The sequence below is a fragment of the Eublepharis macularius genome, chromosome 1 (genome assembly GCF_028583425.1).
Source record: "Eublepharis macularius isolate TG4126 chromosome 1, MPM_Emac_v1.0, whole genome shotgun sequence".
NCBI lineage: Eukaryota > Metazoa > Chordata > Lepidosauria > Squamata > Eublepharidae > Eublepharis > Eublepharis macularius.
The window spans coordinates 128,276,985-128,302,588 of record NC_072790.1 but is presented as its reverse complement, the minus strand read 5'-3'; the positions used below and the strand labels follow the sequence as shown (position 1 = coordinate 128,302,588).

The window sequence follows — 25,604 nt, the reverse complement described above, 5'->3', positions numbered from 1 at the left end:
AACCAGGAACGGAACGGCGCAAATAAAACAAAAGAACGTGAGCCGCCGAGTGGAATGACGCTCTCTGGGAGCCGACCGAAGGCTCTGGGGCTGAGCTGAGTCGTTTAGGCGCGAAAGGAGCGCCCCAGGCCTGGATCGGTGGTCCCTGGGAGAAGAAGTAGCGGGCTGGAGTTAGAAGCATCGTTCTTTGGAGCGGCGTTCCGTGTCATTTCTCCCCAAAGCGGCGGACATCACTCGCCCTTCTATTTTATCCTCACAACAACCCTGTGAGGTAGATTAGGCTGAGAGCGCGTGAGAGGCCCAGCGTCACCCAGCAAGCTTCGAACCTGCGTCTTCCAGATCCTAGTCTGGCACTCTAACCACTGCCCTGGCTGTTAGTGACAGCCCCTGGAGGTAGAATATTCTGGGAGTGCACTCGCTGTTCCAGGTGTGGAACGATTTTACTTACGTCATTTATACCCTGTCTTGACCCCAATTGGATGATGTTGTTGTCTTGTCCTCCATTTTATCCTCACGACTACCCTGTGAGGTAGGTTAGGGTCTGTGGTGAGCGTCCTTGTGTGACTGGTCCACGGTCACCCAGCAAGCTTTCATGGCAGAGGAAGGATTTGATCCTGGCTTTCCCAGGGCCTAGCTCAAATCACTCTTAGCGCCACTACACCACATGTGAAATTAGTCCCTGAAAGTACAACAGTCTGCACTGCCCAGAGCCAGTTTGAGATCGATACACATAAACTTTAGTAATTTATATAGCATGCCTTTCTCAGACAGATTAAAATCTGATTACTTTCATTCCAGATTAATTATTGCTCTCCCATTGAGCTATTTGTTCCTGATCCAGAGTATTCGTTCTGCTCCCCTGGATCATGACTGACTAAATCCATTATCTCTTTCCTTGTTTTATCAGCACCTTGGCAGTATTTCAGCGTGTTTCAGTGAAACACAGTGAAGGCTCTTGGAATTCTTTGCGCCCAATATATCAGAAGGGATTTCTCAGCCCCCTATTTCCAGTGGTCATTATAACCTTTTGTTTATGCAGCAAAGAGGCGCGCTGTAGGAGGCAAGTGGCCAGTTTCAAGCTGGGACCGGTGAGCTACACCAGGATCCAAGTATTGTAGCACAGCTATGGGCGGCATAATTCAATTGACAAATACTAAAAAGCAACACAATGCACCTTTTATTAGGAAAACACAAGCACAGGAATTAGCGAGAGAGACCAGTTGAACATGCAAGCCAGTATCCTCCATTTCTGAAGCAGCTAATAAACGATAATCCCGAAGTACGCAAAAGAGAATCAAGGAAACACAGACTTGGTATTTTCCAGCTTTCAAGTTCTAGGCCTACCAACTGACACTCTGCTGGGTTAGAATCCTTTCTTGAGGCAGAAGCATATAGTCAGGAAGCAGAACATTCACCTTTGCCACCTTAGCAGTGCAATAAAAGGAGTGTAGTCTCAGGCATCAGTCTTATGGCTCGTGGGGCAAGTCCAGTGAACACACACGGCATCACGCTGTTCCAGAAAATGGTACTGGTCCATCCCACCTACAAACGTCACCCACTAACTGTCCCTGCATGTGAATATGGTCTCGTCTGGACAAAGCCTTCAATGACTTGTGCTAATGTATATATAGTATTTTCTCTGCAAAGAAAACTTTAGCCGCACTTTTGTGTTTCAGTAAATACATGGTTCAGAATCTGTAACGTTGCATTAACTTTCAAAATGTAGTAAGGCAAAACAATCAACCTTTAATGGCACTTTAATAAAAACAATATGAAATATAACCTAAATATTAACAATACAATCCTTAAAAATACTTTTTTGAAACTTATTTCATTAAGACTTTGAATGGAGACCCATTTAAGGAAATCCCAAGTGAAATTCTGTCTATCAAGGTGTCAGTGTAAATAGGATCCATAGCACAGCTGTGGTCATCTAAAGTAGGCAAATCTGTGTCCCATGAAGGTGGTGTCAAATACATTTCACAATTCTTTCTTTACCAGTCTTGACAACTTGACAGTCTTTATTGTTGCTTGTATTGGCTTACTGAACAATTGTCAATATAGTTACTTTCAATTTGTGAACACTAGTAGAAATAAAGGAACCGCTGTTGTGCAATACTTAAATGGCAATTTCTTTACTTTATGGAAGGTTCAAATGGCTAGAGACTTCAAGATTAATGTAAGTAATAGCCGTATTGTATTCCAAATCATGTCCCTAGAATTTGTTACGGCTTTACTGAAGTATTATGGACCCTAAATTTAAAAATTAGAATCACAATTACAGTATTTTGTCATTTTAGTGGAATAGAAGTCATGCAAAGAGGTTCTTTTTAACATAAATAGATTCTGCATCAGTTCCATATACAAGACATGATCCTAAAACATCTAAAGTATTAACAGAGAGTGTTGGACTTGAAATTAAATTGGTAGTCTCTATACGGTCTTTAGCAGGATCGTTGCTTAGCCACGGGGTTATTAAAGACTGGTTAATAGCATTGTGCGACAGAAATGTATTGCTTCTCCCACCTGTAATAAATGGAAAACTAGGATAGTCAATTTCAGTCTTCAAAACGTAAAGTGAGAAATAAGCAATGCATATAATTCTGCATGTCACGTCAGTAGTGTTTGACTTCAACATCAACATTCCCCAAAGAATCTATATCCTACTCAGTCAGAAGCTTTTAATTTTCTCATCTCTTGGTACACAAGTACTACTAGAGCACTGCTTAGTTCCATAGCACTGTAGAGAAAGTCTTTGTATTTGGGGTAGACAATGTGATATGCCACAAACTCCAGTACTTCCCCCTTCTCTAACATTTCATTTTATCAGTTCAGTGTGTCTACACCCTTCATCTCAGGTATCCCTACTAAAGCTGCAAGTAACTGATATTTTCATTTCCTGAGCTATCAGAGTGCAGCTGCAATTCATCCTTGGTACTCACATATTCCAACCTGTGTCTGTCATGCTAAGGATTAATGAGCAGGCCTTCCAATATCAAATTCGTCTGTAATTCACCTTTCTGAACAAGCCCTGGTAAAGCACATCTGCTCTCGGGAAGGAAGGTACACAAAACACTGGCAGGGCGATACGCCATTTGCTCACCGATACTTCTCTTTAGGATGTTATCTGACATCTTGTGATAGCCAAATGTAGGTTTTGCTAGTTTTTCGATGCCATCATAAAACCAGGGCCATGAGAGTCATGATCGAGATGCATGGCAGTTGGGTCATGGCTACAGGGAGATTGGTTGTAGTGTGTGTGTTTCTTTAAATGCTTGGTGTGTTACAGAAGGGGAGTGAAGAGAGGGATGAGTGAATGAGGTGATTGGTTGATGACTGAGAGTATAAGCAGAGTTGAGAAGTGTGAAATGTGATTGGACAGTAGCAGTACTCTAGGGGTGGAGTGAACTGAATTTTTTTTTAGTTGCTGAGTGGAGAGAGAAGTATTCAGTCTAGGCAAAGAAGGAAACCTGTGTGGAAGCCTGAGAGGATTCTCATTCTAGTTCAGTAAGGCAATCTGTGTGAAGTCTGAACTGTGTGTTTCTGAGAGAAAATATTCCTCCTAAGTCAGGCAAGCTGTGTGGAAAGGCTTGAACAAATTTAAGTCTATGTGGAATTTATTCTCTTAAAGAAGACCTGTGTGGAAAATTTCTGTGACTGACACTATGAAAAAAACCCTTTAAGAACAGATAACTGTCTTTGAAACCCCCAAGCTTAAGAAATAGGGTGAAATCAATAAGCTTCATGTGATAAAGGTTTATTTTGGGGTTCTTTTGTTCACCCCAGAATATATGTGATTTCTATATATCCTAGCCTTATCCTCAGGGCCACATAGTCCCACGAAGAAGCCTAATGCTTGGGCACATTATCCAGGGGAAAATTAACTAGTTTGGAACTGAATTCCTTGTAGCAGCATTACTGACCCAGAGGGTGAAATAACAAATGGGTTTAAGGCACCAAATTGAACTACACAAAATAAAGGAAGTTATAACACTGTTCCTAACTTCCTAAGAGGGAAGGAAATCCCATCCACCCCCTCCCCACCTAGGGAAAGGAGGTTTAAAAATGCTCTGCAGCCTTTTAGGTGCACGGTTCACTAGAGATAGGGAAAGAAGGTGGCTAGAGGTTTGCCTCTATCCTGTACCTCTGCAAGGGATGTTAACTCACCCAGCATGGATGACCAGGTACTTTTTGTAACTCTCAAAGGATAATTAGATATTAGGCCTTTTCCTTTTCTTTCTTTTTATTAGTTGCTATGCCTAGTGCATTCCATCTTCCTATATACTGTGTACTCTCTAATTTTAATATTCTATTATAATCCAACAAATATCTTTTTTAGTTAAAGCTCTGTCAAAGGTTTCCTCACCTACGAGCCACCTGGTCAGCCACTTGATAGAACCTAGCACATCCATAGAGGGTTCACTAGCTCCCAAATGGTGGCTGAGGGGTTAAGCCTTTCAGTTTGGTGATGGCAGCCTACTGCTGGAACCTATGGCTAGGAGGCCCCAATCCAGTCATAATACTGTCCTCTTTAACTTTCCAGTCTAACATCATTATGCAAGACATTTGTAATGCATTGTAAGCATGGGTTCCACAGATTCGTTAGAATCCTCTCCCCCTTTTTGCTGCCTTTCCTGGTCTGCTGGAGCTTTTTATTTATGGAATGATCCTCTTCAGTGCCCATGAGTGCCTCCCTAGTGTTTTGACTCCTCGCCAAGGGGTCATATGCTCAATACAGATTCATTCTTACTTAAGAAGAAAATAATCTTCCTCTTCCAGTCAGTGTCATCCTGGGTAAGATTAGCTCATGATTGACCACACAAGAAAATGGAGCCCAATCAGAACCACAAAGTGTACAAAACAAAGAAACTCAGGCACACGTTTTCCCAACATATTAAACATAGTGGGCTGATGATAATGGAGCTTTGTGCTCTCACATATGGAAGATTAGTCCAGATGATAGGATCCAGAGACTGCAAAAGGAAACTTGCAAGTGAACTAGGAACCAGTTCAGTTTTAGATGTGTTAGAGAATTTCATATTGCTTTTATTTGCCTGGTTTTTATCGAATCCAACAATCAGAGCTGTTTTTTTACTCTAAGAACTTTAGCTGAGAAGCAGCGGTTGGCATGGTATTCTGGTTAGAGTTTTGGACCAGGACCTAAGATGACCAGGTTTGAATCCTCTCCTCTGCCATGAAAGCCCACCAGATGACCTTGGGCTTGTTGCAATGTCTCAGACTAATCTGCCCTCACAAGGTGGTTGTGGTGAGGATTAAGTGGAGAGGGAGATGTAAGCGGTTGGCCCAGCCTCTGCCATTTTAATATGGTTGCTTGTGATATTAAAATATCACCAGGCCTCTGAATGTAAAATGGCTGCTGTACTGCCACCAGAGAGCCTCCAACAGTTGCTGAATCCTGCCCGGTAGAACATGGCATGCATGGAATGCCGCACAGGAATGCGGAGTGATTAAGAGGCAATTGGATTTGCAGTCCCGCCAGCCCCATAGGAGTCCAGTGCAACAAAGGTCTTGCAGAGTCATCCCCACTTAACACATTCCCTTTTTCCATGGTGAGATCTCCTGTCCTTGATTGAGGAGCTAATCAAATGACATTCATAAGTTCATACAGTTGTTCCTGGGAAAATACAGTCCCCAGCTAAAAACCATCAGCTCCAGTCACGCCTTCTCAGCCTAACTTACTTCATTGGGCTGTTGTGAGGATAAAATTGAAGAGAAAATGATGTGTGCCGCTCTTGGTACCCACTGGGGGAAAAGCTGGGTGTAAATAAAATAGATACATAATATAATGAACAAACAAGGTATTTTTGTTCTGGGAGTTCTTAATATTTGGAGGGACAACCATTGGATACTTTAGATAACCCCCTGTGCAAGCACCAAGTCATTACTGACCCATGGGGGGACATCACATCACAATGTTTTCTTAGCATTTTTGTTATGGGGTAGTTTGCCATTGCCTTCTCCAGTCATCTACACTTTACCCCCAGGAAACTGGGTACCTATCAGATTTTATTTCAGTGGTATTTAACACTTCACAAATTGGCCCTGATACATAATTCAGTACAAGATCTAGGTGTGGTATATCTGTGGCAGATATATTCCATATGTTCTGGCTCTACCCTAAGATACAGATAGTTCAGAGAAAACAGGTTTGTACTATTGTTCATCGAGTTCTTCTGTGCAGGCACACATTGGGACTGTGCATGTACAGGCCTGCCACTCAAAAGATTTTTATAGTTTCTTAAAAGCTCCATTAGGGGCTGCTTCTCCCGAGTCACGCAGATACCCATTTTCCTGCCTAAATGGGCACATGACTACAGGGAGGCGTGACCTATACCCTCAGTTCTCCTGAGTTGTCTTGATGCAACCAAATAATTCTGAGAGTTCCCAGCAGGCAGGCGGGAGGGATGTGTGCCCGCAAAGGAGAACTTGATAAACAATAGTTACAGGTATGTACAACTCTGTTTTCATTGTTGTTATTCTGTGCAATCCCACATCGGGAGATTACCGATAGATGATAGATAGATGATAGATAGATATAGACACACACACACACACACACACACACACACACACACACACACACACACACACACAAAGGAGGCGGGGTGAATCTCTCAAAGTTTTATTGAGAATAACCTTAGAGCATTATGTTAATGCAAAATACAGTGCAATAGGCATGAACAATTGTAGAAAAAACAACACCAGAAAGTGCTGATACAACCTGCTAACTACGTATGTACGTACGTGTACACACACACACACACACACACACACACACAATGTTAAGTATCCTGAATTGAAGGCAATATAACTAGCATCATAAAGTGCTGCCAGTATGTGTAAACCTGCTTATTCAAGATAATTTGGCATCCATTTATAGCCTTTCCTTTTACACAAACAGAGTGCAACACAGCCATAGCCATTGACATGTCCAAAGACAAGTTGACATCTATGGTGCAATGTTTTACAAACGTGTCACCTGAAGAACAGGTTGCTGCCTTACAGATATGGGCTACAGGGACACCTCTCAGAAAAGCTGGGTATGCTTGAGACCTGATTGAATGGGCCTTCACCTTTAAAGGGCACTGAATGCCTGCATGGTGATAAGCCAATCAAATAGCTGACACAATCCACCTTGAGATAGTTTGAGCCAAAGCTCATTTCTCCTTGTTTAGATCCCCAAAGCATACAAATAAATGCGGGTCAGTACGAAACCCCTTTGTTCTGTCCAAATAAAAAGCTAATGCCCTCTTGAGATCCAAGAAATAGGGGGCTTTTTCAGCCTTAGACTGTGGGTTGGGGAAAAACACAGGGAGTGTGATGTCTTGTGACACATGAAAGGTGGGTAGAACCTTGGGCAGAAACTTCAGGCTGGGTATGAGAACCACTCTATTGTCATGGAACTTGAGGAATGGGGGGGGGGGGGTCAGCTCTAAGTGCTGACAGCTCACTGAGTCCCCTGGCTGAGGCGATAGCTACCAGAAAACTCACGTTCGAAGATAGTAGGTTCAGTGAGTAAGTTGCCAATGGTTCAAATGGCAGCAGCATGAGACGTGACAGGACCACCGAAAGTGACCACTGAGGGACAGGGGGTGACACTGGAGGATAAAGTTTAAACATTCCCTTGAGGAACTGACAAGAAACTTGGTGAGAGAATACAGTCAGTCCCTCAATCTGCTTATGAAAAGCAGAAATAGCTGCCAAATGTATTTTCAGAGAAGTCGTACCCAGACCCTGAGCCTTTAAAGTGCAAAGATATTCAAGCATACTAGGTAAAGTGCAATCAATGGCAGAAATGCCCTTCTCTTGTGCCCATAAAGTAAAGCGGTTCCACTTGGCCATATAATATTTGTGTTGAAGGCCTTCTAGCATTTAAGAGTATGTGTTGTACCTCTACCAGAAAATCTAGTACATTGGTCAAATGTGCCAAGCTGTCAGGTGTAGGTCATCTGGGTTGTGGTGGAACAAATCCCCCCAAAGAAGGATGTCTGGAACTAAGGGCAGAGACACGCATGTCTGCCTGGATAGCTCTAGTAATCTTGGCAGCCAGATTTGTCTTGGACAAAACGGAGTTACTAGGATACCATCTGTGTTGTCCTGTTGTATTTTGCAAAGAACCCTTGGTACTAATGGGATAGGTGGGAACATGTAAAACATGTGGACTGTCCATAGAGAGAGGGTCACTCCCTGCCATGGGCATTGGTGTTTGTAAAGAACCATGGGGCCTTGGTGTTTGTGACCATGGCAAACAGATCCACCTCCAGAACACCCCAAAGATAGAACAGGGGATTTAAATACACACTGTAAAGAAAAAACGTTACGTTTAAGAGTATGGGAAGCCCTTTTGAGAGCTGGTTTGGAAGCTTCCTTGGCTGGAGAAATTCCCTCCCCCCTTTTTCGAGAGGCTTTTCACTTTAGCTAGCAGTAAGTTATGTATGCTCTGTCCTTGAGTCAAGATAAGCTGTTCTTGCTGGCTAATTGGTAATTAACTTCACACCTGTAGTTTGGGGTCGTGTGCCAAGAGCAGCAGACTTGTCACACGTCCCTTTTCATACTTGTCAGGTGATGTGGTCAGGCTGGGAGTGGGTGTGGTCAGGCTTGCCTCACTTTGGTTCCAGCTTGAACCAATATAAACCGGCTGTTAACCAACATGGAGAAGATTGTGGTGGGCACAGGTGTAAACCAGGGGTGGGCAATTGTTTTGTCTCAGGGGCCACTTTGTGGGAGCGGAGGTTAGCGGAGGGCCGCACCTTTTAAAATGATTGCATTCAAGTGGGGGACTAATGTTTGCCCCCCCCCGGTTTCTTCCCCTGGGCTTCAAACAAAAACTCCCATTGGGGGGGGGGGCTGCCCAACCCCTCCTTATTCACGTGCAGAGGAATCAGACCTGCACTACTTGTAGTTGCTGACTCCAGGATGGGAAATTCCTGGAGATTTGGGGTGGAGCCTTGGGGCAAGATTTGGGAAGTAGAAGGACCTCGGTGGGGATAATGTCATAGAGACCACCCTCCAAAGCAGACCTGAACTGCTCTCTATACTCCGGAGACCAGCTGACATGCAGGGAGGTCTCAGGTCCCACTTGGAGGTTGGCAGCCTATGTGGCACAACCGGCGCCTGGGACAGGCCTCGTGACTATCCAGAGAGGGTATTCAGGCTCTGCCCACTGCAGAACTCTATTCGGAGACGTGCCCAAGGTCATCCGCCCCTGGCTGTGAGCAGCTGGGGGAGGAGCAGCGCAGGGCACTCGGGAGGCGGTGCTCGCAGCGCAATCCCCCGGGGAGAAATGGAATTGGCCCTCGGCGGGGACTCCTGCAATGGGGCCAGCGCGGGCAAACCTCGCCTGCTGCTCTGCATTGTGCAAAGGTGGCCGCCGCTCTGCCTTCCTAAGAACACACTCCCAGGAAAAGACCTTTTTTTCTAAATTCTGCCATCCTGCCCTTAGTAATAAATGAGAACATTTTGGAGAACATAGAAAGTTGCACAGAAATTTTCACATCCTGAGTGTAGTGGTTCTGTCTGTGATCCCCATCAGCAGAGTAGGTCGTTTCCAGCTAGAGGCCGGCTGCCCTCCAGGCGCTCATGTGCAAGGCAGAGCTCGTTTGGATGCTTGCTGCCTTTTGCGTGACCTCTGGAGCGGCGCCCGCTGGAGGTCACCCGCCTGCCTACGGCATTTCGCCGCTGATCCCCGCTCACCTCCACAGGCTTATTGAGGATGGAGGCGACTGCTGAGCACAGCTTGGCTAGCAGGTCGCAGGGCAACTGCCGGGCTGCAGGCTAGTCTGCAACTCCACGAAGGGCAGCGTTGTTCCTAAAGCAGCCGAAATGCACTACCCAGGCGGCAAGCAGAGCTCTGAGGGAGGAGCAGCGCAGGGCGCTCGGGAGGCGGTGCTCGCAGCGCAATCCCCCGGGGAGAAACGGAAATGGCCCTCGGTGGGGACTCCTGCAATGGGGCCAGCGCGGGCAAACCTCGCCTGCTGCTCTGCGTTGCACAAAGTTAGCCGCCGCTCTGCCTTCCTAAGAACACACTCCCAGGAAAAGACCTTTTCTGTTGCAGCTAGTTTGCTTGGGAAACGGCACTGTTGCATTCTGGAAAAGATTGCGTAAAATCTCAGTTTAAGGGGGATTTTTCTGACAGTCTTGATGGGCCGCAAAAAACTCCTTCGCGGGCCGCATGTGGCCATTTGCCCACCCCTGGTGTAAACTATGGGGGGCTGAGGGGTTCGAGCCCCCCCCAGATTTGGCCTGGGGAGGCTGAGCCCCCCCGGGCAGCCAGTGGGGGCTAAGGGGCTCAAGCCCCCTCAGATCTCACATGAGCCAATGTGAGCCAATGAAGCACAGGATTGTCCACCCTTCCTGTTATATCATAGTATAATTTCTATGGTTCTTTGGGGCTTTGTTCCTGTTTTTTGCTTGTATGTATTAGTGTGTTTATTAAGAATTTATCATTTTTAAAGGTATTGCGGTTTGTATAAACAATTTACAAATAAATGTTATAGAAGAATTAAGAGACTCTGATAGAAGATATTTGATTTTGAAAAATCAGGCTCCTGGAAGGCAAAATTTACACACTAGCAACAATATATGCACAATGCAAGAGAAAGTTTTTATGAAACTGTTTTCCAATCCATTTTCAATTTTCAAGAAGATAATGATCTTCGGAGACATGAATGGGGTAAAATCTAAAAGAGTCCAGTAGCACCTTTAAGACTAACCAATTTTATTGTAGCATTAGTTTTCGAGAATCACGTTCTCTTCGTCAGATGCATGGAGGGCAGAAGGAAACTGGCCAAATATAGAGGAGGAGAGGGGGGATGTAAACAACTCCTTTGATATGGAGATGCAGACAGCTCCTTTTGGTGTGGGGATAAGTTTGCTTGTGTAAAGATTCAAAGGAGTTTGCTGTGTTAGTCTGTAGTAGCAAAATCAAAAAGAGTTCAGCAGCACTGCAGCACAAGCCCTCGATAACCACAGTCCTCCCCGCCAGATGCATCTGACAAAGAGAATTGTGGTCCTCGAAAGCCCACGCCAGGTGCCACTGGACTCCCCCTGACCCTGCCTCTGTAAAGGAAATCAGTTACCTGTGATAATGAGATAACCATTCATAGTCCCTATTCAGTCCCAGCTTGACAAAGTCAAATTTGCATATGAATTCCAATTCAGCAGCTTCCCGTTGGATTTTGTTTTTGAAAGGTTTCTGTTGAACTACAGCGACCGTTAAGTCTTTGATGGAATGTCCTGGTAGATTGAAGTGTTCTCCCACTGGTTTCTGGACGTTGCCATTTCTAATGTCAGATTTGTGTCCATTTATTCTTTTGCGTAGAGGTTGGCTGGTTTGTCCAATGTACAGAGCAGAAGGACATTGTTGGCACATGAGGGCATATATCAGATTGGAGGATGAACAGCTGTAAGAGCCAGAGACAGTATAGTTGATGCCATTGGGTCCTGTAATTGTATTCCCTGGATAGATATAGGGGCAGAGCTGGCATCTGGGTCTGTTGCAGGGCCTGGTACCTGTGCTGGTGACTCTGCTAGCCGATTCATGATTGTAAGTGAGAAGTTGTTTAAGGTTGGGGGGCTGTCTGTAGGCAAGGAAAGGTCTTCCACCCAGGGCTTCTGAGAGAGAGGTATCATTTTCCAGGATGGGTTGTAGCTCAGTAATGATACGTTGGATGGGTTTGAGCTGGGAGCTATAGGTGACAACCAGTGGTGTTCTGTTGTTAGTTCCAGAAACCAGTGGGAGAACACTTCAATCTACCAGGACATTCCATCAAAGACTTAAACGTTGCTGTAGTACTCTGCCTGCAAGCTTACCCTTGCAAGGTAGACTTTGCTTTGGCTAAATTCCCTAATAGGCTCTGGAGCTTTGCTCCCTAACTCCTTAGCCTAGGGATAGACTGTGGAGCTGGTGGCAGCTTATCTGGTTTGCTATTTGCAACAGGACCTTCCAGGCAGCCTGTGTCCCTTACCCTTAGCTGGGCTGGGCCCCAGGGGTCTGGAACTCCTTGACACACACTGTTCAGAGACCATTCGTGATTGGAACCCAGAACCCTGTTTAACACATTTATTCTTGAATTGTCTGAGCCCACAATGTGAATGGCATCCAGAGAAACATTGTTGGAAATTGCCCAATTCCAGATGGCCATAGCCTCTACACAAAGGGCCAATGAAGCCATGCCTCCCTGTTTGTTGACATAGTACATAGCACTGGTGTTGTCTGTCTGGATCAGCGCGTTCTTGTCCCTGATAAGAGCTGTAAAATTCATAAGATCAAAGGAGATGGCTCTGAGTTCTAGCACATTAATGTGAAAGGTCTGTTACCCGATGGACCGCTCATCTTGTATAGACATAGTACCACAATGTACGCCCCAACCTGGGATAATGAATTAGTTGTAACTGGAATTTGGTGATGCTTTGTACCATAATGCATGCTTTTAAACAGGTTCTCATCATCAGTCCACCACAATAGCGATTTTAGTATGTGTCTCGGTACTGACAACTTCTGCTAGGCAAATGAATTGTAAACTTTCTGACAAACCAATTTTGGAGAGGCTGCATGTGCAGGTATGCGAAGGGAATCACGGCTGTAGTGGCTGCCATGTGTCCCAACAACGTCTGTATCTTCCAGACTGGTTGGAACCTGTCTTGATGAAACTTCCCAGTAAAGATTTAATGGTCCTTGCTCCCTCAAGTAGCAGAGAGGCCATGCCTGTAACAAAGTCAAAAGAGATCCTGGATCTATTCAATAGCTCCTTTCTTAAGAAGGGATTGAATTTCATCCTCTAGTTCAGGTAGTAGTATTGACAGCCAATGAAGGCACAATGCTATCAGGTAGCGCTACAAACTCTAACCTGTAGCCATTCTGCAAGATGGCTAACACCCAAGAGTCAGAATGTTACTGACTCCCATTCAGAGAAAAATGCTGCTAGCCTGCCTGAGTAGGGGCCAGGGTAGAAGTGGCACTTAGAAGTCAACTGTTTCACATGACCCTGAGGTTCCTTGCGCTGAGGAGTGGACTGCAAGGCCTTATACAGTCCTTGTCTCCTAGACTGTTGAGGAGGCTGGAAAGACAGCTGAGACTGTTTCTGTGGCTAGTAGTATTGCCCATGGGGCCCATCGTAAGTCTAGTACTGGTGCCTCAGAAAGTACCTTGTTTGAAGCTACATTGTTCAGGCAGGATTTTGCTGTCTGGCAATTCTTCTTCTAAGACAGAACATCATCCGTCCCAGAGACAAATAGTGCAGAGGCCTCAAAAGGGCATCTCTTCTACTTTAGCCTTAGTCTCTGGTGGGAGTACTTACTATAGATCTGAGCCAGAAGTGACGCCTCATCAGGATGGCTCCAGCCATTCTTCTTGCCAACATCTTGACACCATGCCGACCAGCATTCATCTGTTGCTTAGAGAGGTGAATCGCCTCTCTAAGCAGCAGATACAATGTGATACCATGGCCTTCTTATTCTCTGACAGGTCTATCACAAATGAACCCAATTTCTCTCAAAGACACAGTTGATAACTCCCCATGAACATATTGTAGTTAGAAAGTCTCAGATTAAGGGCAGACACTGAATATTGTCATCTGCCCAATGCATCTATCTTCCTTCCTTCTTTGTCTGGAGGTGGTGAATGAGAACCAGGGCAGTGTTGACGTTGAACCTCTTTGGTGACAAGGGAAGATGAAGGAGAGTGAATAATGAGGGCCATGTGTCTTGTTTGATTTTGTACATCAGTTCTATTTTCTTGGAGGTTGCTGGAAGCTCTGCTGGTTGTTCCCAGGCTTTAAGAATTACATCATCCAATCCTTCAACAATTGGGAAAGCAACTGCAGAAGAGGCATCACTGCAGAGCCTGCCCACAAGTTTGCCCCACACCATAGGTGTTGAGAAGGAGACATCCAGGTCGAGGGCTTTCGCCATCCTTCTCATCTGCTCTACATATATCCTCAATTGTTCAAACGGAGAACCTACTGCAGGACCCACGTTTTTGTCTGGGGACGGATCCGAAGTGGTCTTGAATCTGATGTCTGAAGAATCTGGTGCCAGTTCCTCCTCCTCATCCAGGTAATATGCGACTTGAAGCTGACCCCTACCCATAGAGGTAGAAGGTTTTGGATGTGAGCTGCCAAACCCCATCAAGTCTTCAGGCCATTGGCAGTGGTAAAGTGAAGATACACAGCATGCATGATGGTTTTGTGCCACATAGGAAAGCCTCGGTTCTGATGGTTTTTGGTTGCCGAAAGCATGACAGCTGTGGTCTGTCACAGTCGATGATTGGAACATTACTGACCTGCTCCAGATCTGATCAGCTCTTGGTTCCACCCTCTAAGCAGATCCATGTTCAGGTTCCACACTATACTTACGCCTGCGAGGCAACTCAATCTCCTGAAGTTTGCCCTACAAAACGGATCATTCAGGTGAACTAAAGTGTGGAGAAGGAGTCCGAGGGTCAGTGAGGACCACTTCAGCCAGCTCCATGACTGGCGGGGTTTGGCTCTGACCCTCCTTCGATTCCGAATGTGAGGAGTGCTTCACTTTCTTAGCCACTTAACAGGAGGCTCCGAAAAGTGCCTCAGATCCGACGAAGTGCAGAGAGATTGAGATTTCCCAGCGGTCAGATCCGACCTCACCACTGACTTAGATGACACCACAGAGCCTGCCCTAGATAAACAGTCGGGAGTGGCGGAAGGTTTTGCCACCTTTGCACCTGGTTGAGAGACATGCTCCTTTGCAGCATATTTGTTAGCTGCTGGATCATCGGAGCCAGAAAATGCCCTCTCCCATAGAGAAGCTTTTAAGGGCAAGGCTCTCTTATTTTTTGTCTTGTGTAAACTGCTGCCAAAATGTGCAGGCAGTAACATTATGGCCTTCTCCCTGGCATAATAAGCACAGCTCATGCTGGTCAGAATGTGTCATCTTAATGCCATATTTCATGCACTTTTTAAACAGTGCCTTCTGCAACGCGATCAGAAGTTACAGCAAGCCAAAGTTGAACAGTCCAAATCCAAAAACCCAGCCAAATCACAACTACAACAGTCCAGAAAGCAAAGATCAAAAATAGAAAACAGTCCGAAGTCAAAAAATATTGAGAATCAATCCAAAGAATTACTCACTGAGATAAAGAACAAAGAATGGAGCTAAGAGCAAAGATCCTCTCATCGCAGTGGCAAAGACAGAACTGAGGAAAGGGGTTGCTCCTCCCTGGAGAAGCGACTCCTAATGGCACTTTTAAGAAGCTATAAAAATCTTCGCGCGGCAGGCCTGCACATGCACAGTCCCAATATGTGCCTGCACAGAAGAACCACCATGAACTTTTGTTCAGTTTGTTTGCAAAGGGTAAGGTAATAATATACCTTTTGAGCCCAAGGTAATGCTGTAAGTGTATCTGAAAGGTGGAATTAGAACTTCCTTCTATGAATTAATCATTCAATAAAATCTGGTCAGGTTTTTTTTAACATAACAAAAAGCTTGGAGTGATTCTGGTAAGTTTAACAAACATTGGATATTAATTATCATATTATGGAATGAAAACAATGGACAGGATTTATCTGTTGCTTTGTATGAATCTCTGTAGCGTATTTCTGTGTTGTATAATTTTAAAAAATAAAACAACTTGTGACAAACATTCAAATGATGTAGGGAAAGAAGTGGAGTAATACATGACCAAGTGTTTGGAGCATAAAATCAACATAACATATTCTATAATTTTTCTGTTACTGCCTAGTGTTTCATGGTAGTTTTTGTGGTAATTTGCCAGAAGCACAAGATAATTGATATTCTAAGAATTAATATGCTTTGTTAGAGTATTTAACCAACAATGACTTAATATGAAAAATAAGTCTCTCATTGTTAAGGAACTGAAATACAGCAACAAGATTCCTTCAAGCTAATACAAAATGTAAGTTAAATTTTACCTGTATGCAGCAGAGATTTTTTCCCAGACACATCCATGGATGCATCCCAGTGCCACAGAGATCCATCTTCTGAACAAGTGAACAGATGGTCAGGCCTGGAAGGATGGAAGTGCACTTCCCACACTGAAAAAGAAAACACACATATTTATTGCACAGTAGATCAGTATACACATAAAAGCATTGTAAAGAACACAGAGACACAACACTTTATGGTTATTGGCTGTTACTAGTGCATGCCTGGAAAAAACAGAAGCTACTTCTCAATTGCTATTCTAGTAATCACAGACTAGTAAAAGGAATCTAATGGATAAACTTCAGAGAGCTCAAGGAAAGATTTTTGTGCAAGTATAATTTCTCATATTAGCTTTTTCATCTTCACAGTTGAAATTTAAATTTTTATTTTCCCATTTGCCCAGAAATGTAGCCTGACATAGGGAAAAATATTTGTTGGTTTGCCTCTGCCTGAAGACACCTAGCAGGTAGTTCTACCGTTGAACAGGCCTCACTATTCCAAAGTTTCTCTCAGCATTCAACTCAAACTTACCACCCAGTAGTTTAAGCTCATTAGATCAACTCTTGCCCTCTCAAGCAGCAGGGAAAAAAATGAAACACATTGCAACAGATTTTGTAATTTAATCCAGTTAACACATAAAAGTAGTTACTGCACAAGAGTAAAATAGAGAGCTCATGGCACACACAACACTTGCACTGCCTGTCTCATTTGTGATGCTTTGAACAAGGGCAAAATTAAGCAACACAACTTTTGTGTTGTGCAGTGTTTAAAGAGACATGGCAAACTGTTGCGAAGGGTGGGTACAGATAATCTGATGAAAAGAACGAGTGACGTTGATCTGCAACCTTCTAATTTTTCCATATAAACAAGACTGACCATTTATTTTATTTTCTCCTAGTTTCTTATTCCATTTTGGATTGTGGGGACAGCCAAGCTATGCAAGTGGCAATAGCACCAACAACTAAAATGGTTAAAAACTGTTATCTCTGGCTGTCTATTTACTTTATGGTGTAGAAGGCACCAAATGATCAAGGTTATGTACTCCATCCTAGGCAGAAGCACAGTGAAATTTTATCTCAGCAGGAGGTAAGGGAGAATCTTACCATATAAAAGGCAAGCCATATTGGTGATGACTCACTTTTATCCCCACATAGGCGCGCTGACACGCCCCTCCACAGGGAAAATAGGTGAGTCCTTGGCAACATGGCTTGCTGAGGAAGCCCCAGAATGATCCCTCACTCCCACCCCCACCACCGCTTACCTGGCCAACAGGGGAAATCGCCTCCCAGGCATGCTCCTGCAGGTCAAAGTCGGCCACTTTCAGCTGGAAACGGGTCAGTTCGGCCCACAGTGTGCGCAGGATTGCTCCAGGGCCATTCCCCCGGCCCTTGGTAGCCCGGGCCCCGCCCCCAGGTAGCACTCCTGAGCCCTGCAGCTGCCCAAATCAGGCAGCAACGGGGCACAGGAGCACTCCAGGCCCCTTTCTACCTCCCCCAGCAGTGCTCCTGGGCCCCGCAGCTGCCCAATTCAGCCCGGATCAGGTGCAAATAGAATGGCTGTGAGGTGCAATAGTGCTCCAGCCCCCTTTCCACCCCCTAGCTTTGCTCCCAGGTCCGACAGCCACCTGATTCAGCCCAGATTGGTGCTGAATCAGGTGGCTGCAAGTCGCAGGAGAGCTTCAGGCTCTCCCCACCCCCGCCAGCAGTGCACCCAGGCCTTGCAGCTGCCTGAATCAGGACCAAATCAGGTGGCTGTGCAGTGCAGGATCACTCTAGGTCCCTCTCGGCCCCACTGCCCATTCTGCTTCCTCAACAATGCTCCTGTGCTCTGCAACTGCCTGAATCAAGCCCATTTTGGGCCAAATCGGCCTACTGCGGAGTGCAGGAGCGTTCCAGGGCCCATCACCCCCCCAGCAGCAATCCCAGGCTCCACAGCGGCCCGATTCGGCCTGAATTGGGGCCAAATCAGACAGCTGCAGAGCACAGATGCACTCCAGGGCCCTTATATGCCCCTCTGGCAGCACTCCTGCTAGGTCTTCCATCCAGAGTGTAAGAGAACCTGGCAATCCATCCTACAGTAGGCGTGAGGGGCTGCGGAGGTGGCAGGGAGGTCCAGCATGGCAACATGACCCTCCCAAGGCCCTACAGTAGCCAGAGAGGCAGTGGAGAGGACCAAAATGGTGGCGCTGCTGCCTTCCCAAGATCCAGGTCCAATAGCACTTTAAAGACCAACTATATTTCCAAAATATGAGCTTTTGAGAGTTAAAGCTCCCCTCATCAGATTCCCCTCCTCACTTTATTCACATAGCAATGTTGTATGGTAGATTAGGCAGAGAGAGCATGACTGGTCACGGTCATCCAGTGAGCTTCTTTGGTAGAGTGGAGATGCAAATCTGGGTGTCCCAGATCCTAGTCAAACATACTGCACTAACACTTGGTTTCATATTCAGTTCTCTTCAGCTTGGTCAAGTTTTACACTCATAAATATGACTGAGTAGATGAGGGAGCGTGAATGGGGATATAGAAGACACAACCCAACCTCTTATTCCCAAGTGTCCTTCCCCACAGGTGGAAGAGGAGAGAGAAGGACTCTGCACACAGAAGAGGACCACATTCATAATTAAAAAACATGACAACAATAAAAAGGACCCAAAATTACAAATGTTGGTTTCCATGCTTACCTTCTGCTTCATGAGCCTTTAGTAAGGAAGCTGGTATGCTTCCTTGCCTTACATCCCAAATAGTCAACACTCCATCTTGGCCACCTGCAGCTACTATGTGTTGTTGATTGGGATGTCTGTCAACACAGTGTAGGGGAATTCTCTCCCCAGACCTGCAAAGGGAGAGTAAAACCTCTTTGAACAATACACTCTCTTTTTAAAAGTCTTTGACAGACTAGACACTAGAAACCAAGGATACACAAAACTAAGCTGATGATTTAAGTCAAATATAGCCTGGGTCTATTAAGACGGAAATAAGCTGAGTCCTGAGAGTAGCTGAGATTCTAAAAATAAGCAAGTCCTTTATAGGTCCTGGTCTGACAATGCTTCACAAACATAATCTGCTGGCCTATTGATAAATCAAAGCATCAGTTTAGCATAAGTCACCATCATACACAAATCTTCATAAGCTTCAGCTGACACCTTGCTTCTGCCTATGGATACATAGTAGTTAAGTCAGGGTTTGCAAGCACACTAAATGTATTTAATATGGTGATGTTCTGTTAAACAGAAAAAACTGCATACAGAGTTCAAAACAATTACTAAATTATTTCAGCCCTTAATAATTGCCTAACTAGTCATTTTGTTTTTAAAAGAAAAACTTAAAAGCACTATGTATACCAAGGCTAGAATTCTATGCACACTTACCCCAGAATAAATTCCACTAAATACAGTGGAGCTTACTTCTGAGTAGACATGCACAGAATTGTACTTTGAACCACCTGGAAAAGTGTCTAGAATAAAAGCTGGGTGTTTTTACAGAAAACTATTGGCATTTTGTTAATTTAAAAGATTAACAGTTTTAATGGACCTAGGTTTCGTTATTTCAAAAGCACCAATGTATAATATTAAAAGAAAACGCTTCTAGAAAAGGTAGGAAGAAGAGAAAGGGAAATCCAGGTACAACTGTCAAATTAAATTGAGCTAAAACATTAATTAAATGTCACATACTGACTTTTAACAATTTAATTTAAAAGTCAATGGCTTACAATGAAAATATTTGTGATGGCTCATTTCCTTGCTGTCTGAAATCCCATATTTTGAGCTGACCAATTGAATTAACTGTCAGGATCTCAGTTGTGCGAACACATGTCACAGCATGGAGTGTACTGCTGTCAGCATTGTCTGCAGATAATCAAAAATATTTTCATGTTATTTATTTCATTTTTTTTAAGCAGCAATACAAGGAGTAGATAAATCTAAAACATGACTTCTCCTAGTGCCAGCTATCGGTTTCCCCCAGTTGATTTACTGTTTTTTACATGTAAGCTACAGCTGGAAGCCCACATATAAACGGTTAAACTTCCTCATGATAGTATATCATTCCAGACTTTCTCCCAATGCCCATAGTGACTACAGTAAACCTTAGCATAACTTTAAAAAGCTTTAATTTAGTGGCACAAAAGCACAAGAGGATAGTGATGCACATTATCGCCACTAAATGTCAATAATAGGAGATTAACAAAATTTTGAAATTATATTTAAAATTAGACCTAAAAGTGGCTGTGCTAAACCTATTTCAGAAGAAAACAAAAAACTGGCACTAAGAAAAATAGCTAAGAAATTTTTCTCTTATTAGCAGCAATATCCATCATATCTCAACACTGAAAATCTGTAACAAGAATTACAACAGATACACATTAGGTATCCTTGAGATGCAAAATTTTTACCAAATATACTCAACACCATATACATGAGGTAGAAATTTATCCTTTCTAAAGACTGTTTCATATAATTAACAACAAATGGATGTCACTGCCAATACAGTATTAGGCACACTTGGCAGTTTCAAAGTTGTAATTAATGTTTTTCAGGTGATTATCCCTTGTAATTGAATGAGACGGTACATTTATGCTTTATTGATTTTTCTGCCAGGGGAGTGATAGAAAAATAAAACTTCAAATGAAGATAATAATCCAAATAAAAACCAGTTATGAATTAATCTGATTCAGGACAAACCAAAACCAAAGTTAGAATATTTATAGGTCACTTCCCAAATGGTAGAATTACCAACCAGTAAAGCTAAAGAGTAACAGAAAAACAGAGATGCCCTAGTGACCTCCATGGAAGAGAGAAATAATATTGAAATGGATGGGTGGATAAACTATGATCATGGCATACAATACATTTTTGGGGTGTACTAAAATTACTCTGTGAACAGTTTTCAGTGCCTTTGGAGCTTTTCTTCAATATTTATGTCATTTAAAGTCTGCCTTTCTCACTGAGACTCAAAGGGGATTACACAGTGTAAGACAGTCAACAGGATGGGACATGCAATGAACAGTGCAATAGGGTTTGGAATGCAAAAATCTAAAACAGAGCCTAAATGAACCTGAAACAAAACATAAGCATTTAAACATGAAACATCAAACGAAGCAGAAATGACACAGTAGGAACATACTTCATAGACTTCATCACTGTTTTTGCCTTATATATTATCTGCTGCTTTAAATATGTACTCCTAAGTACAACCAGCACTCCATGTTGTCTAATGTTAGTTCTAGAATTGATTGTTCTGCTCCAGTATTTTTTCTACTCTGTCCTGGATCCTTGCTAATGCTATGTCTTTTAAACTTGTATCTGTTTACCTTATGGTACTGTATTGAAATGTACTTGATACCCCTACCTTAACCTCATACTGTGTAATCCACCTTAAGTCTCAGTGAGAAAGGTGGACTATAAATAAATTAAAAAAATACTTACAGCAACAGGCAGAACATAGTACTAGTCTACAGTCCCTATCCCTTTACCAATGCATCTCTTTGACTATTTACTTACAGTGTAGCCTTCCAACCTGTGCAAAAAAAAGCCCTCCTGAATCATATCATGCTCTATTTAAGACATCAGAAAAATGTTTCCTTCAGATATTCAAGAAAATCCAAATAACTGCTGAACACACATATAAAGCACTCCTTTCCCAAGCAACATATCTAGCTACCTGTGGGGAAGGTGTCTTTGTGCAATGTTGCGTATGGAGACTTTCACTCAGGACAAGCAAGGTTGGGCCATCAAGAATAAGCAAGTCCTCTTCTGTCAAAAAGTCTTGCATTCCATATATAATGGTGGGCCTATTATAATAGACTGTCTAGTACCAGCTGTCTAGTTCTTCTATCTCCAACTTTATTTTATATCACAGTACAGGGAAAGATTATACTATTCACAAACAGGAAGGTGTTTCATTAATATTGAATAAAGAAATACTTTCTTCATCTATTGCCCTTTACTTTCTGTGGTTATTTTTTTGTTATGCCTCTTAAAATCCTGTACAATATGTATTTATTCAAATATAAAGTCACTCAAGAAAAAATACCAGAAAATTATAAAAAAGGGATAAGGCCTCTTATAAGTACTAATGTGGGACATGCAAGATGGTCAGTTACTTCAGCAAGTGGGGGGAAAAGATCAAGAAACCTTTTTAGTTCAGCAGCCAAATCATTCGATATGTAAGACTCTGTGTGTCAACTGCTGTAGTAAACAAAGACTTATTCCAGAGACACATTAACTATCAGGCAGCCAATTTAAATTTTAACATTATTACATTTGCATCTAAAATATCTCTTCCAGTGAAGCCATTTTAAGTTTTGCATTCATCTTCATTTTGACAACTACAGAAACACACTTTTAACCAACAAATCCACAAAGATCTCACTCTTTAAGATCTGTTGCATCAGCATTGAAGAGTTCTTAGGATACATCAGTGAAAAGTGTTTGTCTACAATATTCTTTGATCTGTGAGTACTCTTCTCCAAAAGCCTACCTGCACTTGGATTAAGATATGAATCTGAAAGACGGAGAGCTACCAGATTGCACTGCTCATTTCATAGTCTCTCAGGCCTCAGTGGATAGCTTATGCAGATTGTGATGGATGATTCTAAAATGTTTTATAACTTCATACAGTGTTATGGGCGTCATTTTTCTGTTAACTTGAACATAGACAATGATACTCAAGCACTTCAGGGATGACAATGAAAAATGCAGAAAAATGCAACTGATGGCACTTTCATCCCTACCTTTAAGATGAACAAAGAAGCTTACAACATGGCAGAACAAGTATTTAAGATGAGTGCAGGAATCTTAACTATCTACCTATTGTACGAATAGCATCCATACGGTCAGCTGTGAACAAATTTATTTTGCCATCTTCACCAACAGTAAAGATTTCAGGGCTATTACAGATGATTCCAGTGCATGATGCTCTACTACACGATGGATTATAGTAATGTGCCTTCTCCCATTTACGGTTTAGAGACAGAGTCTATGAAACAAATGAGAAAGAATCAAAACAGCTGCCATATTCAGGAACACTGATGAGAAACCTTACCATTTTACCAAGTCCAAAACACTAACCCCCTCACCCCCCCCCAATAAAAACCACCAAAAGCCTCAGGTCATTTAATAGTCAGCTGAACCATCACACACATTCTACTCCATCTTAAATTCAACAACTACTGAGCAACTAGCTTACAGAGTAGCAACTTTTCAGTACTTTGTCTCTGCAATTCAAATCAAAGCATTCTTACTCAGAAGAAAATCCTGGTCAGTGAAATTTATACAAAGATAAGTGCATGACTGCAAGCTTGTATCAATCCCCCGCCCCACAGAAGGAATACATTCAGTAAATCCTCCCTAAAATTCAGGAATGTAATAATTTAGTGTCAGCTAACAGTTGTGACCAAGATACTTGTTTCTGCTACTCATTTAAAAATCTGAAAGCAATTGGAAAGTAATAATCGAAGAATGTCTAGGTCCTATCCAACAATACATTTTAAAATATACATTCTTACCATGTAAAATTTTCAAGTTTAACTTCCCTATATGTCTTAATTATTCTAGGAACTACAAAAACATACAATTACTGGCACAACTGCCAGAACAGCTAAAAAGAAATGTTACCTCATTATTTTGATGATGCCTGAATATAGTCACACTTCCAGTGGATGAAGCAGCCACAATTCTCTCCTGATCCAAGAACTAATAAAACACAAATCTCAGGCATGTTAAAGATTCCCATCTTACTTTACTAGTTCACAACTAACTCAGTTGCAAGTATCCCATGGGGGAAGTTTCCCAAACAATAAAAATAAGGAGCCCCTTTTCTTACTTGAATAATTGCACTTACCCTGCATCTTACTTAAGTGACTTTCAGTCACTTAAAAACCATTGTTTTGTACTTTTTACCTGCAAATCTGTAATGTCACCACTATGCTGGATATCACATAGCAGGTGCGGCTCTCCGTGATAGTCTCCGCTTGAGCCCAAGCCTTCAAAATCTCCAACAGACCAAATGGAAACAGTGTTTTCCTAAAAGAGTACACACCCCCATCTTTATTTAAAATCATGATATTGTATAGAAAGCTATACATCACTTCCCAGGTTTACAATCATATATACTAGCCATGCCTTTATTTTTTTAACCAGCCAAGTTTAAGAGGGCTCAAGACCATTTAACAGATGCTATCATCTCAAATTCACCATATTCATAGGGTTCAAAGTATGGAATATTGTCTAAACATCACATAGCCATTGAAAAGAATATAAACACAAACTTTCTAGATTTGTTCCACCTGCCTTAGATGAGACCCTAAGAAAAAGGGCAGAGAATCCCCTTTCCAGGAAACATTTTACATTGATTTCTAATTGTAATATGTTTTGTCTGATTTCTGTGGTTTTTCTATGAGTCAATTTTTGGCTAAAGATAGAAATACTGAATTATCATACAACAATAAGAGCCCAGAAATCTTTGAGAGACTGAAATAAAGGGGGGGGGGGAAACAGAATCAGGAAACTTCAATGAAGTTGTGCTGCCCAATGAAAACTAAAGAGAAGGCTTGTCAGTTCATATTCATCATTCCTAGTCCATCCCAATCCAAAAGCCTCATAACACCCAAACTTTCCTCCGATACTGTCCAGCTCTATAATTATGATCTTCCTCAGAAACTTTCCTCTCCAAGCCCTCCCCTGCAGAGAAGAATCAGGCAGTGACCAAAGACAGGGCTTTTTCCAACTGTCACACCTCACCTGAAGAATGTCCCTTAAGGCATGCCCGGCATGTACCCAACTCTCTTTTAGACACCAGGCTTTAAGTTAAGAGTTTAAACTTTTAAAATTGTTTTTACAGTCTGCTTCTAGCTTCAGAACAGCTTTAGGAGACTTATTTTACACTGCTAAACGTGTATGCACTCGGCGGGTTTCTGTTTTTAACAATTTTATGTTGTTTTTACTTTGTGAGCCAACATCGCAATTTACTTTGTGAGCCATACATCGCAATTTCTCTATCCTGCCCATTGCCGACGGGGCAGGAAATTATCATCAGTAAAACAAACACACAAAACCAAAACAAATGACCCAGCTACATTAAAAGTAATTCAGTTTCTTCTAGTCTGAGCCACTACGGAGTCCGACCAAGGGACCTCCGTGAGAAATGCGTGCCACAGCTACGAGACAGCCACCGAAAACGAAACCGTAGCACCGAAGCCAGCAAAGGCCGTGCACAGCGTGCTTAAAACCTCTTGAAGAGACGGCAAAAGCGAGCTGACGGCTCTTCCTGTAACAAGGAAACCGAAAGAGGCTTGACTCGGAAACCCCAAAGGAAACGAGAGCGAGCATTCACATATTACCTCGTTGTCCCACGAGCCGGTAACGAAGACCTCGGGAGGCTGCAGGGCCGTAGCAGAGACGGGCCGCCAGCGGGTCTTACTGACTTTCTGAGAGACATACTTAGCCACCACGTCCTCCATGCTTAGGAGGCCCTGCAGGGACTGAGACGCTCCCGCCTTCAGCTTCCCCGCCTCCGCCGCTATTCACACGTGCTCCTCTGATTGGCTTACAACAGCCACAAGAGACGGCGCTCGCATGGGATCAAATATGTACGAAACACGGCTTCGCTCAATGGACGGCGCTGCTGGTTGATAGAGGGATTACATTCCAGCGCGAAGTTTTTGCGTCA

General features: G+C 43.2%; 1 protein-coding gene across 1 annotated transcript; it reads right to left on the bottom strand.

Annotated features, from left to right (window-relative positions):
- Window positions 1–1,161: 1,161 nt before the first annotated feature.
- On the bottom strand, window positions 1,162–25,436 carry NUP43 (nucleoporin 43). The gene is made up of 8 exons (XM_054991775.1): window positions 25,276–25,436; window positions 23,837–23,959; window positions 23,552–23,629; window positions 22,745–22,913; window positions 19,648–19,783; window positions 18,620–18,771; window positions 15,927–16,049; window positions 1,162–2,526 (listed from the first exon to the last, which is right to left on the bottom strand). The coding sequence occupies exons 1-8, from the start codon at window positions 25,393–25,395 to the stop codon at window positions 2,312–2,314; spliced, it is 1,116 nt and encodes a 371-aa protein (XP_054847750.1). The 5' UTR covers window positions 25,396–25,436; the 3' UTR covers window positions 1,162–2,311.
- Between the last annotated feature and the right edge of the window lie 168 nt (window positions 25,437–25,604).